Source organism: Neofelis nebulosa, chromosome 10 (assembly GCF_028018385.1).
Source record: "Neofelis nebulosa isolate mNeoNeb1 chromosome 10, mNeoNeb1.pri, whole genome shotgun sequence".
Taxonomy (NCBI): Eukaryota; Metazoa; Chordata; class Mammalia; order Carnivora; family Felidae; genus Neofelis; species Neofelis nebulosa.
This window is the reverse complement of record NC_080791.1, coordinates 5,563,618-5,583,367: the sequence shown is the minus strand read 5'-3', so window position 1 is coordinate 5,583,367 and position 19,750 is coordinate 5,563,618. Positions and strand designations below refer to the sequence as shown.

The 19,750-nt window shown below is 42.1% G+C and overlaps 1 protein-coding gene and 1 long non-coding RNA gene across 2 annotated transcripts in view; one reads left to right on the top strand and one right to left on the bottom strand.

The window, feature by feature from the left end:
• The window catches only part of GUCY1A2 (guanylate cyclase 1 soluble subunit alpha 2), a 339,638-nt gene that overhangs the window by 23,573 nt on the left and 296,315 nt on the right, over positions 1-19,750 (top strand). The window contains exons 2-3 of the mRNA XM_058686628.1: positions 7,311-7,372; positions 15,883-16,004. Coding sequence (XP_058542611.1) covers positions 7,311-7,372; positions 15,883-16,004 — 184 coding nt within the window. The remainder of the gene's footprint in view (positions 1-7,310; positions 7,373-15,882; positions 16,005-19,750) is intronic.
• Positions 11,153-12,786, bottom strand: LOC131486754 (uncharacterized). The gene is made up of 2 exons (XR_009249435.1): positions 12,608-12,786; positions 11,153-11,453 (listed from the first exon to the last, which is right to left on the bottom strand). It is a non-coding gene; the product is annotated as an uncharacterized LOC131486754 (long non-coding RNA).

The window sequence follows — 19,750 nt, the reverse complement described above, 5'->3', positions numbered from 1 at the left end:
TTATTCGGACAGCATTTTTTTTTTTTTTTAAACGTTTATTTATTTTTGAGATAGAGAGAGAGACAGAGCATGAACAGGGGAGGAGCAGAGAGAGAGGGAGACACAGAATCGGAAGCAGGCTCCAGGCTCTGAGCCATCAGCCCAGAGCCGGACGCGGGGCTCGAACTCACGGACCGCGAGATCGTGACCTGAGCTGAAGTCGGACGCTCAACCGTCTGAGCCACCCAGGCGCCCCTCGGACAGCATTTTTATTCGGACAGCCAAGTTGGCCACGATGGTGCCCAGTGAAGCACGTTTCTCCTAAAGCTTCCCAATTAAGAAGTTAACGACCACACCAGAACTATTAAAATAACAATAACAACATTTATGAATTTGGGGAAACGATTTTACCACATTGTTTTCAAAGCCATTAAAAGTGAATAAAAGGAAATTAGGGATTTCAGTTAGATACATGGAAGGATATTTCAATACTCAACAGAGTGAAAGCAGCTTGTGGGAGAAAAATTGTAGGAGACCCAAGTCCTTGTCCTGTTGGTGGCTCTTTCCCTCTGGGTAGCTGAGGCAAAGCACTTTGACCTCTCTGGATCTCAGTGTTTGCATCTGTACAACGTGGATAATTACATCGGAGACTCACAAGGTTGTTGTGAATGTCTAATGAGATGAAAGAAAAGAAAGTGATTGGTAAGCTGCGAAGTGTTTTACAAACTTAAAGTGGTGTTGTTATTCTCCAGAGTTTGTTGAAAACATCCAAAATTCTTGGATAACTTAAATGTATTCTTGCCGGAAGGAAGGATAGGACTAAATAAATCACCTCTTGGATCTCTTTCAGTTTAAGGAACGAGTGCTTCCAGCTTAAATTGGTATTGTTGATATTAGGTCTTGTATTAAATTGGAACTCAATGGGTATATTTGGAAGGGCATTAAAATAACAGAGGGAAATGCTTGGAAAGGAAACATACTTTGTATAGGAAGACTTAATTATACTGTTGATTGGGGGTAAGTATATTCAGTTACAATCAATAATTACAATGATGGTAACCACTGTGCTTTGCTAATTAGAGCATATCTCTAATAAGGCCAAGGTGATCAGTTTGAATCCCTGTATGGGTCAATTAGCATCATGTCAGCCTCCACCCTAAGCTCTCATGGGGTCATTCAGGTGTGTACTTGTGTTCACAAGGAGAATAAAATGGAGATTGGATGAAATCATGCAGATCTTCAACCAGTACGGGGAGAAGAAGTCTACCTTCTAATGCATTCGTAGCTTTATTTTTTTTTCTTTTAACACACTTACCACTTTTGCTTTTTGTGATTAATTATCTGAACTACCACAGTTTTGTTTAGCAAATTACTGGTGTCATTCACTTGAAATGGTACTGCCGAGCTTCCCAAGAGATGGTTGAATCTCCGGTCTGATCCAACCCTCTGTTTTCAAGTGCTTAACTTTGCAATGCTTTACTTCAAATGACCCTGAGAACTAGGAACTTCTTGCAAGTGTTTTTCAGATGGGAAAATGGAAGCATCTTTTTCCCCAAGGTTTCCTACTCCCAGGTGAAGAGATGTTGGCTAATTTTATAAAAAGGTCAGTAGCACAGCTGGGCTTGAAATACAGAGGTCCTGACTCAAAGTTCTATATTTAATTTGTCATCTATTTTCTCTCTCTCTTGCTCTCTTTCTCTCTTTTTTTTTTTTTTTTTTTTTGGTTTATATGTAGTAAGTTTAGTCAGAGGCTGGGAAAGTGAATATTTTGTCTTCATATTTAGCAAGATTGATGAATACTGCAATCACATATCTTTCAGAAGCAGTTAAGCTGGTTGTTGGAAGTGACTTATTGTTTTGACTTATTGTTTTGACTAGTTTTATTAATACCAATCATATCATTTGGTCCGTTGGTGTCTATAGGCTTAGTCGTAAAGATAGGGTATCTCACATTATGATTTTGGTCATGTTAAATGATAGAATTTGGTATATCATGTCCTAGTACATGAAATAATCTTGTGGAGAACATGGAGGTCCCTGTGGTGTGATTTAGAGGATGAGAAGTGGTCTCTGCCCCCAGTTTGTCTCTCACTGATAAGCCTATTTACCACAACTCCACTGTTTGTGGTTCAGACCATATTTTATAATGTAGGGAAGCTCCTTTTTTATCTTCCTCTACCTTAGGACCAGGGATCGAGTTTTTGAGGAAATGGAGGCATGACTCCTTCTGAGCACCACCTGAGATAAGAGCACTAAAGGTATTTAAAATTTTGAGGAGAAAAGGAAGTAGATTATGCAATGATGATGACTGGAGACCTGTTTAGGGAGTTTACATGATGATGGAAGCGATTGAGCCTATCAGAATGCAGCTGAAGATATTAGATGCCCAGGGTGTAAGGAAGGGGTGAGCCAGAGGAGGACAAAGAGTTGAGAGAGGAGGAGTGGAAACGTGTGTCCAAGGCAAGACTTTATTCCTGATTTTGCCTATGTCTTTCTTTGTTTATACAGGTTTGGTGTCAAGAATTTTAAATGTGTTTTTAAGAAGCAATTTGAATCCATGTGATTCTTTAATTGTGCGTTGACATTAAAAAAATTCTTTCTTACTGGAAACACTTTCTAAGGGGAGAGATGCTCTGTTTGCAAAAGAGGACTTGTAACATCTCTAACTTTGGTTCTTTTTCAGTCAAATGGTGACAATAACACCAGCCTGACTATTTCCCTGGAGGCCCCTGTGACTGGTGGAAGATCCACTGGCACGGCACGCGTTAAAAAACGTGAACTGTAAAGTGTACAACCAGATCCAAAGTCTTAAGTGTAATGTGCAGTGTAGGTTGGAGGCTTTGTGCGTGGACTCTGGAGCAGATTACCTACTCTTCAGTACTGGTTTTGCCTCTTTTTACCTGTGTGACATAGGGCAGCTTCAATTTTGTGTGTCTCAGTTCTCTTATCTGTAAAATAATAACACCCATGTCTATGTCATGCTGTTGATGTGACGAACAAGGGAGTTCGTGTGCAGGGAGCTTACAGCAGTGCCTCTCATAGAGGGAGTGTCATACTAGCTGTTATGTTGTATGTATGTGTCCCAGCATTGCTGACATAAGTGCCCGGGACTGAGTTGTATGGAAATTTTAAACATCCTTTATTTATGCCTCAAGCAATATAGCGCTTTGTTTATGTAAGAAATTCACTTTAATTATCAGCCATTAGTGACAGTTAATAAATGGAACTGTGTTGAACTTGGCAGTTACGTATGAACACCTCCCAGAAGCTTACTTCTCTTGATATTTGAATAAAGAATCTGTTCTCATTAACGTAGACTTACTCAGTTCAGGTAAGTTTCATAGAGTATTATTGGTCTTGATCATCATGTTTATACCTTAAACGAAACGTTTACAACCCATGACTGCACATTAGAAGCAACTGGGTCTCTCAGACCAGTTGAATTGGAAAATTTGGAGGTGAAACTCAGGCATTGGTATTTTTTAAGAGCTCCCCAAGGTGATTTTAATGTACAGACAGAATAGAAAACCACTGGCCTAGAGAGTTAGTAATTAAATGTATATCTCTATCATTTAATTGCTGACATTGATATGTAATTTCCTCATATTTAAGTAAATAAAATGACATGGCTATTTACAGATATTTCTTTAAAGGAGGGCCTAGGGTTTCCATTAATTCTGTAGCCTATGGGTGTGTGCCGTAAAGCAGAAATGAGAAGCTTGTTTTAAAATTATCAAGGTCACCTGGGCGGCTCAGGTGGTTAAGTGTCCTACCTCGGCTCAGGTCATGGTCTCACGGTTTGTGAGTTTGAGCCCCCTGTCAGACTCTGTGCTGACAGCTCAGAGCCTAGAGCCAGTTTTCTATTCTGCCTATGCCTCTCTCGCTCCTGCCCCACTCATGCTCTGTCTCTGTCTCTGTCTCTCTCTCTCAAAAATAAATAAACATTAAAAAACAAAAATTAGCTATGAAGTTTTGTTTGTTTTTGGAAGGATGAAGTGCTGTCAATATTAGCAAACAATATAGAAATCCCAGAATGTTAAAGATGAGAGGGACCCTCAAGGCATCTCGTAGAAAGAGGGGTACACTTTGAAGCCAGTCCTGGCTTTTAGTGGCTTATTCACTTCCTACCTTTGTGATCTTGGGTTCTTTACTGAACCAATCTGAGCCTCAACTTCTTGATCTGTAAAATCGAGGTGAGCATGTGCTTTATATGATGACGAGTGTGTTTCATGGGCACACACACGCATGTCTTGCTTCCCTGCCTCCTACCTTGATCCCATCTGGTGCAGATGTCCATGGCAGGGACTGCGTTGCCGCCTCTGCAGGGCCAGCTTCTGGGAACTGCTTCCTCCCACTCCTCGGGGACCACTTCTCTGGCTCTGTTGGGACTGTTTCATGGCTGGATGTTTGGATCCCATGACCTTAAGTGAGCATAACATTTAGTGTGCAGGGGTCAGTACTGCTGGCCAAGCAGAGTGAAGCTGTTCATGAGACAGGAGATGAAGGAGATCTTGTGGCCATGTGATGGCAGCCATTGAGTACCTTCTGTCTGCCCCAGATGATCTGTGTGCAGGACCCAGATGGCTGCCTTGTGTCTCCAGCTCTATGTTCTTAGCCATTGCTTCTTGGGGTTGAACAGGAACAATGAGAGGCTCCTATCTCTATCTTAGCTTGGGGTAAGCACAGAAGAATCATAGACCTCTTTTATTGTTGTTGTTGTTTTTATGATAGGAATACTGGATTTCATCTTTTTCCCCACCCTTGTCTCTCAGATCCTTCAGCATTTGGCTATAAAATGATTAGGCCACCTAGTTCTCCTGTTGCCCATTCTTTGTGTCCTAGGAAGGAGGTTCGTGGTTTCTTATTCCTTGTAAAGCTTAAGGCCTCAGGTCTTGATTCCAACTATGGGGCTTCAGTGTCCTTCCCACTTGTAAGCCTGCTTTCTAGGACTATCCTCAATCTTAATTTTCAGAATTCTGCTTGTATGACCATCTCTGGACTCATCTGAAGTTTTCATTGGAAATGAAACTGCCATTTTTCTGTTGTTTCCTTTGTCTACTGGAATCAGCACCCTCTTATGATTAACAGTAGTAGGAGCTGTATTGAATTTTTAGGTGGTAAGGATCTCCAAACATTACACTTGTGGGCTGGGTGGTCTGACTTAAATCCTGTGCTCCTCCACTAGATTATGAGACTCTTGAGGGTAGAAGCCATGTTTTATAGCTGAGTATTGTCATAACTATCATTATGTATCTACTGTGCACCAGAGACTTTGCTTTATTTCAATTAATCTCCATAAAAATAATGTACACATGAGGAATCTTAGAGAGCTTAAGTAAACTGCCCAAGGTCATGTGGCTTTTGAGTGGATTTTTGAACTCACTTTGATATTAAACCCTGTGTTCTAAAATCATGTTTCTAAATTCCTTCTGAAAGGAAGGAGCAGATACAGGTAAGAAGAATGGGATCTTGGCCTATAGAATGTTGGATGACCTCTTGAGTCGGGGTCAGGTATGGAGGTGTATTCTTAGAGGAGGAGAGAAGGTCTGCATATCTTCAAAGCCCCTGTTTTTCCCATTAATATACTGACCGGCATTGCTGACATACGTGGACTAAGAATGGATCCTATGACTCTCAAGGCAGAAGTCACCCCCGTGGATGGCTTTGGCCCACACGTGGCTTTTTTATTCAGGTCAAGAGAGACCCCGAGATTACGTGAAGACATCTCTCACCGATAAGAGCCATTGGGTGAGCAATCAGGCAAACTCTGAAGAGGACTCTATGAATCCATGGTGATGAGATGTTCTGTGCTGAAGTCAGCTTTGGCTTGCTGATGATGAGGAGATAGTCTGTAGTCACCTGCTGGGTTTGGAGTTTAGACCATCAGAACGTGCCTACCAGCTCTGGTGAGCGACAGGAAGTATACAAATGCTTTCTGGCATTGGAGCTCTGTCGGATATTCCCAGAGAACGTTTCCCTTTTAATGTATTTGGAAACTATAAATTTAACTCCTGCTGGGGGAAAAAAAAGTAATGGTTTCACAAAGGAAAAAAAGCTCTTTAAAAGGCTTAACTCCTGTCACAAACATGTGCTTTTTAATAACTGGGAAATTCCTGGTGCAGGGAAAAAATGCCCTTTTGTACAAATGAGGTCATTCTGGTCTTAACTGGCCCTAGGCACTCTAGTTCCTGCGTTCTGTTCCACGTTTTGTGACCAGAGGTTATTGGAAGGGTAATCCCTGTGTGCATAGTCACTGCTTTTAGGGCATGTTGCCAAAGAGAAAGTTATCTTAGCTCACAAGCTTCCCAGCCAGTGCAAGAGGCCCAGCTCCCAGGGGTACCCGGCCAGTGACTGATAATGACTTGGTTTAGCTTGGCCGTGGGTTGAGTTTTTAAAGCACACTTTTCTTGTGCACTGGGATTTTTGTGTCTGCTGCTTCTTTAGATTTCTCAACAGCTCCATTGCTTCTCGATTCAGGAGTGATTTTTCTTGCTTGGGCACATTCTATCTACTGTGCTTTGACTCCGTCCGGAAGAGAAGAAACATCAGTGCGATTGAGGCTTCCTGTTCATCTTCTTCACCTGGTGTATATGAAAAACAGCTGTTGAAGGCATTTGCCCTGTACCCATTTCCTTGCACACTTGGAGGCTGATTCCTCCAAAAATTAATTTCTGATTTGGTTCTTACCCCAATTTCTTAATAAAATCTATGTTCAGGGAACTTTGTGGCTACCTGTGTCAGAAACTCCAAGCCCAGGCTCCGTTGCCTAAATAAGTCTAAGAAAAATTTGTTGACCTGGGGGTAAGAAACTATCTTCAGCTCTCCCAGAGAGGCAAGGATTATATGATTCGGCTGGGAACTACTTATGTGTTTGCTGCAGACCCCATTTTGTTGCCCAGAGCACCTGTGGCCCCTCTTGGAGGCCTCAGAATCCTTGCTTGAAATCTCTTGGGTCCTTGAGGAGGTGAGGCTTGATCTGGGCATGGCCCTTGTTTCTTGAGTCCGCCTCCCCTCCCCTGCCCTCAAGGCCTCGGTTTGTTGTAGACAACCACAATAAATATTGAACCTAAGGGCTGGTGCAAAAGAATTGGAAAAAATATGGCTAGGAAATGCTATCACCCTTGAAACGCTGGGAAATTCGGGGTAATTGCTGATTGCCTCATATTAGTTCCTCTGGAGAAAATACATGGCAAAATGCATAATGGGTTAATATTACAAAGTGAAAACTCGTAGAAGATAAATCAGAAGCCCCATATCTGCCTCTGATGCTCAGAAGGGGAAAGGCACTGATTTGCTGATAATATATTTTTATTTTTCTTCTTCTTCTCCAGCCTCAGACGATACAGCAGACTCTCCAGAGAACATTGCAGTATTATGAGCACCAAGTTATTGGGTAAGTAAAATAGATTTTGGTCATTATTTGGGGAAAATTAAAGATAATTACTCAAACACAGCTGTTGAGCATGCGCTTTCCTGCCACCCAAGTCAGTCTTTACCAGTGGCTGTGGGGCGGAGATTCCTCGGGACCCCTGGATTGACTTCCTTTGCTTTATTTTTGTTTAATCCTTTTAAATGAAACTCCCTTTTGGTATTGCCTTTCCTTTTCAACTTTTCTTCTTCTTGTGTTCTTTCCATCTTCTCCACTGAATCTCCTAATTGTGCCTTCGTAATACAGTCAGGTTTAATGGTACCAACTGAGAGGCTTTAAATGGGATTTTAGATTCCTTTAGGAAAGTCGACTCAGAGTCATTACAAGCCTAATACAGTTCAAGGAGAGGTATTGCTTTAGTTAGTTTAGTTAGTTCCACGTTCCATATTTGTTTTTAATCTTTCTTTTCTTGACATCTTTGGGATATGGTGTAATGTAAGAAGACAAAATCAAGGAACAGGAACTCCAGCCCTCACCAGCACATAGAACTTTAAAGTTACTTTAATCTGTTTTGTAAGGGAGGATGACGATGGTAACAGGTAATTGAAGATTAGATGCTGTGGGTAAATGAGATAATTTCAGTGGGAGTATTCTGTAAATAGAAAGCTCCAGATAAGTGTAAGGTATACTTAACGACTGGCTATGGCAGAAAGCAATTGGAAATACAGAAGCCTCAATTCACTTTCTGATGCAGACTACCTTATAATGAAGAAGTTGAAGTCATTGACATGAGAGGCAGTGCATATTTGTAATTCACATAGTTAATTTCTCTGAGCTGCCATCATTTATTTGTGTAAGATTGTGAGCACTTTTGAGGAGCTAAGATTCAAATCCTAGTACCTTTTGAAAGGCCATCAAGCATCATTTAACATTTGGGGCCAATAGTCATTGCCCTGGGGATCGAGACTATATTTGTGGCTAGTAGGCTACACTGTGATTATTTTTTTAAACCAAAACAGAAGAAAAGAAGATTTAGTGGAAACATAATCTCAGTACCTAGTACAATGCCATATACTTTAAGTGCTGGATAATTATGTTCATTGTCATTTCAGAGGGAATTGCTTTGAAACTTTGTCACATGAGTCCTCAAAAGTGTGGTACTAGGAGAAGCATATTATTTAAACTTGTGAGATGGCTTTTAGTTTGAGGCCATTAGTGACTTTAAATGGTTTACCCTAATGGAGGCAAATGATGTCAAATTAATCTCTCCCCACATATCTAAAATAAAACTTAATCACTCTCATTGGATTTGCTGCTTCCAAAGTGTGGTATTTGGATCAAATTAGTCAATATACTTGGCACAGTTTCTTGTGTGTGGTGAGCACTACAACCTGTTTGCTCTTGTGTTTAGTGTCATTATTATTTTTTAAATTTTATTTTATTAAAATTTTTTTTAAAGTTTGTTTGTTTTTGAGAGGAAGAGAGTGTGTGCGCGAGCGGCAAAGGGGCAGAGAGAGAGGGAGCATCCAAAGGAGGCTCCAGGCTCTGAGTTGTCAGCACAGATCCTGAAACAGGGTTCAAACCCATGAACCGTGAGATCATGACCTGAGCCAAAGTTGGTCACCTAACCGACTGAGCCACCCAGGCGCCTCTATTTTTAATATTTTATTTATTTATTTATTTATTTATTTATTTATTTATTTAATGAAATTTATTGTCAAATTGGTTTCTATACAACACCCAGTGCTCATCCCAACAGGTGCCCGGCTCAATGCCCATCACCCACTTTCCCCTCCCTTCCACCCCCCATCAACCCTCAGTTTATTCTCAGTTTCTAAGAGTCTCTTATGGTTTGGCTCCCTCTCTCCCCTTTTTTTTTTTTTTCCTTCCCCTCCCCCATGGTCTTCTGCTAAGTTTCTCAGGATCCACATAAGAGTGAAAACATATGGTATCTTTCTCTGTATGACTTATTTCACTTAGCATCACACTCTCCAGTTCCATCCACGTTACTACAAAAGGCCATATTTCATTCAAAACCACACTGAGATATCACCTCACGCCAGTCAGAGTGGCTAAAATGAACAAATCAGGAGACTATAGATGCTGGCGAGGATGTGGAGAAAGGGGAACCCCCTTGCACTGTTGGTGGGAATGCAAACTGTTGCAGCCGCTCTGGAAAACAGTGTGGAGGTTCCTCAAAAAATTAAAAATAGACCTACCCTATGACCCAGCAATAGCACTGCTAGGAATTTACACCAGGGATACAGGAGTGCTGATGCATAGGGGCACTTGTACCCCAATGTTTATAGCGGCACATTCAACAACGGCCAAATTATGGAAAGACCCTAAATGTCCATCAAGTGATGAATGGACAAAGAAGGTGTGGTTTATATACACAATGGAATACTACTTGGCAATGAGTATTTTTAATATTTTAAACACAATACCAGTAACCAAAAAACAAATCATTTCCTGGAATTGCAAATGCCCTCTCTTTTGAAATGAAATGGTAACTGATGAAAGGCTCATTTGTGAACTGAACTTATGTCCTCAGGGCAGATTGGAGCAGGAATCTTGTAACTGTGATCAGAGTAGTTACCTAGACTATGTTACCGTATTCAGGAGAAAAGTCTTTTTTCCATTAGTAAGAGGGCGTTCTCTTTTATCTCAGCCATTGCCTCAACTCTCCTGCTCCCTCTTTCCTTGTAGACATAGCCTGTGGTGATTCTTGGCCTCCAAATAGTCTTTGGTAGTTCTGTTTCTTAGAGACAGTGTAAGGAAAACCGTGCATGTGACTCCGATAAAGAGGCATCCTGATGTCCAGCTGTCTCCAAAGAGACCCGTTAACACATTTTCACCTGAGTGACTTCTGAGGACTTGGAAGTACCAGTGCCCGCTGCCTTTATTCGTTGGCACGCGAACAGAGAGATGTTGGTGGCAGTATTGTGACACTGGCCTTTCTTGACTTTGTCTTCCCTCTTCCCTTGGCCCCAGTGTCCCCACCCATCTGTCTCTCTTTCTTCCTATTTCTCTGTAATAGTGAAAAAGGAGAGCATCTATTATGATTAACATTTGAATTCAGTATTCACACCTGCCTGTTGTACCTCTTTCAAAGACACAATTAAAGGCTTTTTATCTCTAACTGAAAAGGAGTGTGTTTCTTCCAGTTAAAGGGATTTCAGGCAATTGGTAAAAATTGCTGAGTATTAGTTTACATGTTTCCGGCAGAGGGTGAGGTTGGGAGAGCGATGGTTTTCCAAATCTCTGAAATAGGGCTTTGCCCAAGGTTTGTCTTGAAGTAATTCAGCTTTAAGGAGCCTTGAGTTGGGAGGATGAATCGGGATGAATGGTAAGGAGTATGAGCTAGCCCTCCTGGGGTTTCTTTTTTTCAAAATTGTAATTGCAGTGCAGTTAACATACAGTGTTATGTTAGCTTCAGGTGTAGAATATGGTTATTCTTCACTTCCATACATCACCCTGTGCTCATCACAAGTGCACCCTTCACCTGTTTCATTCATCCCCCACCCCCCTCCCCTTGGGGGACCACCAGTGTGTCAATGTATTCTCGGTAGTCAAGAGTCTGTTTCTTGGTTTGTCTCTCTTTTTTTTCCTTTTGCTCATATGTTTTGTTTCTTAAATCCCACATACGAGTGACATGATATGGTATGTCTTTCTCTGACTGATTTCACTTAGCATAACTTTCTAGCTCCATCCATGTCCAGAAGGGTCCCAGCCCTTCTGTTGTGAATTTCTTAAGTCCCTTCTAACCACTGGCCTCCCAGCCTCCCTTTCTTATCCTTTAAAACTGCCCTTGGACCTGCTTTATTTATCAGAACTTCAGGACTGCCTGCTGGTCCTTGATGAATTCTTACAAGTAGTTCACAGAAACTCTCTGAGGCTTTTTTAGTCTCCGAGATGGAGACATGAATGCAGGGAGCAGCTGTTGAAAGGCTCACACAGATGGAGGATGGAAGGGAGGAGCTCGCTAGCCTCTGTCAGGGAGACAGCCTCTCTGTGCCCCAGGAACTTCATCTTCAAAAATTTATTCTAGTCCTCAGCTTGTCCATTCTCTGGTTCACACAGTTATTCACAGAGACCGTTCAGGCTGGAAAAAGGAGGGTGAAAATTATTCATACCGTGTGGAAAAGCCTCTGCATCCCCACTGTTGCTGTGGCAGCTTCTGGCCTGGACACTTAGTCTTGTGCCTCAACGTTGTGTCCACCACAGAAAGGTGACTAATCAGATTAGATTATGTCCCTTTCTCATTTCAGCCCAATGGTTCTCACTTGTTAAGGTGCATCAGAATCACCTGCGGGCTTGTTAAAACCCAGGGGGCTGGACCTCACCTACAGGACTCTGACCCCATGCCTCCCATGCACTCGTGGGGAGTTTCTAATGAGTTTCCAGATAATTCTGCTGACGCTGCTGGGCCAGCTATCACACTGTGAAAACCTTGCTTTACACCATTTAATGGCTTCCTGTGATAGAGTAAAATATGAACTTTGCCTGTGATCTGGGCTCTGCTTACCTCTCTGATTCCATCTTCTTCCACTCCCCCTTGTCACTCCCCGCCCTCCCTGCCAGGCATCTGTGGGCTTCTCAACTCCTGCTTAGCCTCAGGACCTTTGCACATACCATCCCACTTTCTTGAAATGGCCTGTCCCCAGATAGGTACATGGATTACTTTTTTTTTTTTTTTTTTTAATATTCAGGTCTCTTTTTAAACATCATTATCTTCAGAAAAACATCCCATGGCCACCCAATCTAGAGAAGCCCTCCATCCCCTCCTTACATCTCCAACCCAGATATTTTGTATTCTATTCCTCTCTGGTATTCCTTTTCATACAATTTATCATAGCTGATGTTATCTTGTTTATTTATCTAAATTACTTTCTTTTATATTTCTATGCCTTTATAATTGCTTGGTACATAGGAGGGACTAACATGTTTTTTGGGGGGCTTGGGGAAGTGTGAATAAATGAGAAAGTTGCTCCCTGGAAGTATATACATAGAAGTATGTGTCTAGTGGATAAGAGTAGATTATGCTTGGAAGGGGGCTTAAAATGAGGGGTAGAAATAATCTCCAGGTTCCATTACAATTGTAGTATCCAAGAGCCTTTCCTGCATAGCATAAATTTTACTGATTTATTTGTTTAGTTTCTCCTTTATGCTTAATGTTCTACTACTGTGTGTCAGGCTGAGTTTGTGGTAAGTTTATTTTTAAATTTTTTTATATAAACTCTGCACAAGCACACTCACCTGTCCATACAGCACAGTCTTCTTCCCTCAATATGAGGAAAAGCGGCACTGAGTGTACATCTTTGTGTTAGTCTTTCTGTAACTCCAGCTTCTAGGGGCTGGACTCGCTTCTTGGACAGTGTGGTGGAAGGAACAATCAGAGCCAGAAGGGGTAAGTAGGGGACAGGCCGGCATCACTGTCAGAATTGAAAGGCACCCCAGATTGAGGAAAGTCTGCTTTATGATGACTTTCTCCCTCTGATGTCATTGTTGCCATTATGTTGTGTCCCTCCTGGTCTCTGAGCAGAGGGATGAGAAAATGCTTTGGGAGGAGACCTACCACATACCAGGTTTCCTAGATTTAAAGTCTGATTCTGCCTTTGAATGCTTTAGGGCACATTAGGTAACAAAAACGAGCCTCAGTTTTCTCATTTTTAAACTGGTAACAACATACTGACGTCCAGAGTGCCACTCCCAGACTGTCCTCACGTTTGTGCTTCATGACTCCCCCTGGTCTACAGCTCACCAAAGTGGATTACCACGATGGTGCAGACAGAGAGTTCTTTAAACCCATGATTGGAAAACACGCGATGATCCATCTTCCTGAGACGGAATGTTCAATCGTTACATATTTTAAAAGCTGAAGCCTGAAGAAATGTATATTCAGAACACTGCCACTCATTTCGAGCCTTTTTTGCCAGAAGAAGCATCATTGTGCTAATATCGCGGGTGGGGCCACTGCCAAGCTCTTTTATTATTTGGGACAACTTTTCCTATAGTCATCTAAAATTAAATTCTCTCATTCCCTTTATCACTGCGGGCCTCATGTTTGTTTTGTATTGCCAACCTTCTTTTTTCTTTTGACAGTCGAATAGGGATTAATAAACTAGAATAATTTCCATAGAACATTAGAAGTAGGTGAACCCTGGATATTCTGGGACACAAACCTTAATGTTATTACTTAGGCTGTCATGATTAGATTTTGTGGCTATCGTCATTTTATCTAAAAAGTGATATAGCTTCCTTTTCATATATTTACAAAGAATATGTGAATGGATAAACACAATGTTAGATAAAAGCTATTATCTTTTCTCATGGGTGGGTGGCCCAGTGCGTTAAGCATTCTACTCATGATTTCAGTTCAGGTCATGATCTCACAGTTACTGAGTTCGAGCCCTGAGTTGGGCTCTGCACGGACAGTGTGGAGTCTGCTTGGATATCTCTGTCCTTCCCTCTCCTCCCCTGTCCTGCTCACACACACACTCTCTCAAAATAAATAAACTTAAAAAATTAAAAAAAAAAATAAAAGCTATTATCTATTAATTGATTACTCTTTTTGAGGCAATGTACTGGACACTTTACATCTCTTATTTTATGGGATATTGACCATCTGTTTCATAAGATTATTGCATAAAGCTCATTTTGTAGATAAGGAAACTGAAGCTGTGAGAAAAAAACATTTTGTCTAGGATCAGTCCAATTAAAGTGAGAGAGCCTGATTTTACAAACAATCCTGTATTTGTCTGTTTTTGATGACCATGTTCCCCATTCTACCTTTTACTGAGTGATTCCTGCATCCTGGAAACTGTAATGAGCATTTTGCCAAACTGGTTTGTTGGGATCTGATCTCAGGGAAGTGTGCAAGCCTGAGGCCATCTTATTTTTTCTCTCAGTTACTTCAAACATGCAGGGATGGGTCCGCTGTGATATTGGGTGGATTGCCCTGATTTTCAAGAACTTCCAGGGAGTCTATAGTCTACTCCAGATGAGTTCACATGTCAATCCCATATCCATTCTCCCCATTCCATCCCTCTCTGCCTGTGTCAGAATGCAAGTAGAGGGGTATCCTGGGGCATTTCACTCCTGTGGTCCAGGCCAACCCTTTCTACGTCCCTTTCTCTTATGTATCAGGCAGGAGTAAAATGGAAGATAGGGGCAACCTTTTTAAATTCACTGATGACTGTGACAGTCCTGTCTTGGCTAGGAGACCCTCAGTAAGGTATTTCAGATGCCCCACTCTTGCCCCTGAGAAGTATACTTCATGGTCTTGCTGGTGGGATCTCTCTCCTGCTGGGAGCCTCTGGCTGGGGAAGGCAGTAAGAGGGGACAACCCAAGCATTCTTCTCTTTCCTAGTATCTCCCCGACCCATGGGAAATGCCTAATTTTTGCCTTGCCAAATGGAGGTATGGTAGGCGGCTCCTATTTTGCCTCTCTTTCTTTTCCCTGTTAATAAGTCTTTCTGGAACCTTCTCCCTCCACTCAGGCACCAAGGGATGATCAGGAATTATACCACCTCAGCAGACGTTCACAGCGGAATGTGGTACCCAGCGCCCCATCTTGACCAGGGGCGGACCCCTCTCTCCCCAACTGGGCTTCTGCAGAAAACCTGTCCTTTCTCTTTTTCTTGTAGGGCAAGGGAAGAATAACAACAGTGTTCTCCTCCTAGGCCAGTTACTTTTTCTTCTGAGGATTTGCTTTCATTTTTTTTTTTATTCCTTTGCTTCTGTGAGCTGGCGATGGCAGGGCCTCCAGTCATTTCTTAAGTTCTGAAGGGAATTGCTACTTTTGTAGAATGTGGGAGCATCAGGCCTCTAGTGTCTTCAGCTCTGGTGCCTTCGCTCTAATCTAGAGGCAACTGGAGAAGTTCCAGGCATCACCTGATTACACAGGCATTTTGTAATTCTTTCCTCACAGGAACTGTGGTGGGGGAGCGGATCTCCATTTTATGAGGGGGGCGAGTTAGACTCAAAGAGATGAGGTTACTTGCTCAAAGTCCCACAGATAGAAAATGGTAAGAGCATGATTCAAATTCTGTCAGACTCCAAGTGGTTCGTTAGCTAATTTGTTATCCATGCACCACACTGCTGCGTCCTGGGCTGTGATAGAGGTTAGGACGTGTTGACTTTTCACAAAGTACCAGTGCACCAAGTAAGTACCATTAATTATTTTTATTGCCAGGCATCTTCCTTACAGAAACAGATTACCAGCAGCTCTGAAGCACTCAGATAAGGAAACCACTAGCTGTACAAACTGATACATGTTCTGGTTCTCCTCATGTATTTTTTTTCCCCACACACAGCTGTCTTATTAATGATGGCCTCTGGTTCCTGATCCACACAGCTCATGCTGATGTTAATGGCGGGTTATGCCAGAAGTGGTGTCTGAAACCCTGAGTTATTTTAAAATGCAGTTATTTTTAAAAGCACAGAGTACGTGTGCTTGTGTGTGCATATATGAGTGCATTTGCAGATGGTTTAAAAATTTGCTCTGTATGCTAATTTTGTTTTCTTCTTAGTTACAGGGATGCAGAAAGGAATTTCCACAATATCTCTAACAGATGCTCCTATGCAGACCGTTCCAACAAAGAGGGTATTGAAGACGTCTCAGGAATCCTTCAATGCACTGCTAATATACTCGGTATATTAACTATATGTTTATAGGTTGAGAGAGAATGAGGGGAGAAGGGAAAGTCAAGTATAAATGTTTCATTTTCTACTGATGGGGGGTTTGGAGACTAAGGCAAATGAAGACTAGGACCTTGTCTTCAAGTGACTTAATTTCGACACTCCTGGAGATGTGTAAGTGCAAATTACGTGCACGCCGTTTCCTTGGAGGTAGAAAAACATAATAAGAATACTCACGTGCCAGGGAAACCCAGAATTTGTATGTTGGTATCAGCCTCCTGTAATCCATATTTCTCTGGTTCTTAACTTCGACTGAAGTTGGGGATCTTCCTGTCCAAGCCCACACTCTATTATTGGCATAACAGTATTTGTGAGAGGCCTTGGTTGGAGCTGGAGGGTGGCTCACATGTACCCATAGTGGACTCTACACTCAGAGGTGGTGGCAGGTCATCTACTGAGGTCTTTGTCCGTGTGTGGTGTGTGTGTGTGTGTGTGTGTGTCCACCTTGAAGATGCCAGTAGTATGGCAGCAGGACTGTTTTTGAAGGAGGAGTGTTAGCACACTAAATCATGCTGCCTTCAGGCACCATAAATGAGCCATGCTCTCTTACTATATGATGTTCTTGGTGTGTGAGAGCTACCTTGTATTACATGCACAGTAGATATCAGAGCAGAAATACTTTTTTGCCGTAATGTCTTTTGTAGGTTTGTAGTAAAAGAAAAAATAGCTCTTTGAATTTTTTGGGAATTCTCCTTTTTCCTTACTACTCAGGGATCCATAGAGTGTTGGGGAGGGGTGGTAGGGAACAACAAATCTTAGTGACAGACTCCATATAGAACTCAGAATCTCCTCTCTCTCAGAATCAGATGGATGAAGACTGGGGCAAACTTGTTTGCCTGACTTTGTTTCCTGTTAGAGTAGGTGCTTTCTCTGGAGACATCTGAGTCCCTTCTACAGACAGATTCCAGGTGACCTCAAACCATGACTCTACCAGATTTTTCTAAACATATCTGACTCCCAGAGGTGGATCTGGCTTTTACACTCAAGCTGTGATGCCACCTGCCAATTGATAAGATTTTCATCCTAGGTAAACACAAATTATTAAGAACATGGACCTTTTTGTGAGGGGTGGTTTGTCTATTATGCATGCAAGAGAGTGATGGACAGTGAGAAGAACCCAAGGACTGACTGTCCTCAATCTTAGTACAGGTGCAGGGATGTCTTACTACCCCAGTAAACTTAATTATTGTGGAAGAGAAGGTATAAGAATAACTGGGAAGAGGGGCCAGTCATTACCCAAAACCAAACTTTTCTGATTTTTTATTTTCAAGAATTGTCCATCAGTTAAAAAAAAAAAAACCCAAATAAAGTTGGTGAACTTGGCCAAGTAAGGATAATTTGTTAAAGTGATCATGTTGTAATGTCACCATTTCATAAAAAAGGGACATTTAAACTCTCCCCAAAATAGGAAAGTCTAATCTCCAATAAAAGATGGGCATTTAAATGGAATAAATTTAGCTGGATGACAAAAAAAGAAAAAATCCGGGGCGCCTGGGTGGCGCAGTCGGTTAAGCGTCCGACTTCAGCCAGGTCACGATCTCGCGGTCCGTGAGTTCGAGCCCCGCGTCAGGCTCTGGGCTGATGGCTCGGCTCGGAGCCTGGAGCCTGTTTCCGATTCTGTGTCTCCCTCTCTCTCTGCCCCTCCCCCGTTCATGCTCTGTCTCTCTCTGTCCCAAAAATAAATAAAAAACGTTGAAAAAAAATTTAAAAAAAAAAAAAAAAAAAAAGAAAAAATCCAACTCCATCAGTAACATTTATTTCTCTTGAGACCTTGTGATTTTCCAGGGGTGGCGTGAGATGATGCCCCACTAAGTGATGTATTAGAATCTTGGCAAGGGGCGTTTATGATTTTGAAAGCTGCTCTTACTCAGTTTCTAAAGATTTCACCGCCCCTCACATTGTCGTGTCATATGCTCCCCACCTTGCCCATCATGGAGTGAGAGCAGGGAGGAAATGTTGAGGATAAATCTATGCAGGTGCTCAAGGCATGTCAACAGCCTTGAAGGTGGGTGTGCCCAAGTCCCACACACCTTGAGGTCAGACAGTTTGACAGGGTAACCACCAGGGGGCACTGTTGGCCCAGCACAGCTCAGTTGCTCTCCTGGAGTTGCCTTGAGTTGCAGCTCAAGTAGGGCATGAAAAGAGCTGCAGGCAGGATGCTTGCTACCTGAGGATATCAATGACAGAGTGTTTTTAAGTGAGGTGCTTATGATTTAGAAGGTGACTGTACAACAGGGTTTGGATTTCATAAATAGCAAGTTTTCCTAGACACGAGATACTAGATTTTTTTTCCCTCTTAGTAACAATGGGTTGTTCTTCAAATCTAAAAATCACAATCTTGTAAAATTTAAATGTCTGAAGAATAAAATGAAATGCCTGCCATCTGTCGACCAGATACTGGCGTGGATCCAACAGGTGATTATGTGTCTAAGACGTAGCTGTTCTCTTTTGGGTGATGCCTTTTCATAACTCTTGCAATACAGGCTATCCGAGGACGAAGGTAACAGCTTTACCTTTACTGGTCAGAGTCAGTGAGAGCTTTGTTTTCAACAGGTCACTGCACTATGACTGACCTAGGCTTGCTTAGATTTCCTCTTTTTAAATTACATTTAAATTCCACAGTGCAATCATTTTTTTAATATTAAATATAATTTATCATCAAATTGGTTTCCATACAACACCTAGTGCTCATCCCAACAGGTGCCCTCCTCAATGTCCATTACCCACTTTCCCCTCTCCCCCATCCCCCATCAACCCTCAGTTTGTTCTCAGTATTTAAGAGTCTCTTAGGGTTTATTTATGAGAATGTAAGAGTTGATCAACTCCTTGAACAGAAAAACACTGTATGAGAAAGGAAGTTATCTTCTGAGTGGGGGAGTTTAGCATGGGAGTGGAGAGTCTCAACCAGGTTCAGAGGAATTTTGATTGCTGGAATCCTCAAATCCTACCAGAGGGCGATTTTCCAACAGTATGATTTATGTTCATTGATTTTGGGGAGCATGGTTAGAATATGGGTGGATTGCGATGGAGAAACACCTACTTCTCTCACCTTCTTAACCAACAAGGACATTGTGGTAGAGACGAGAAATGGGTTTGTTCGCTCATCTGTAGGTGACTTACACTTCCTCTTCTCAGGAAAGATTTAAATTCCTAGGTCAGAAAATAAGACTAGAGAAGCCAATTTTTCTCCTTTCAAAATAACCCTATCAACTAAGCATGTCCTCCTTTGGACGGTTTGATCATTTGCTGGTTTTTAGGTTGAAGTTTGAGTTGAGTGGTTGGCCTGCAGTAAAAAGAAGGACGTGAGGGGTCTGCAAGATCTTGCTGCAGAAAACCAGTTTGGCCTCTGCCATGCATTTGTTTCATCCTTGCTGTCCTAGGACTCCCTGGAAATGCATGTGCATTAGAGAGTGGTTCACGCCCCTACGAGTAATGGGACAGAACTGTTTCCAGATCAACATTCTCTCACTTATTTCTCTTCTCTTGGCTTAGAAACTGGTTGTTGCTGTCTTTTGTCTCATCTTACAAATTAGGAATATTAAGTACAGGCTGCTCATACTCATCCATCGCCTCATATTGGTGCTCCAGCAGTCCCTGTGCTAATTCAGGACAGCACCCCAAAGGGGCTTTTAAACTCTGAGAAAGGCTCTCCAAAGAAAGATAGTTGTGAACTATGCCCTCCCTGCTGGAGGCTTTTTG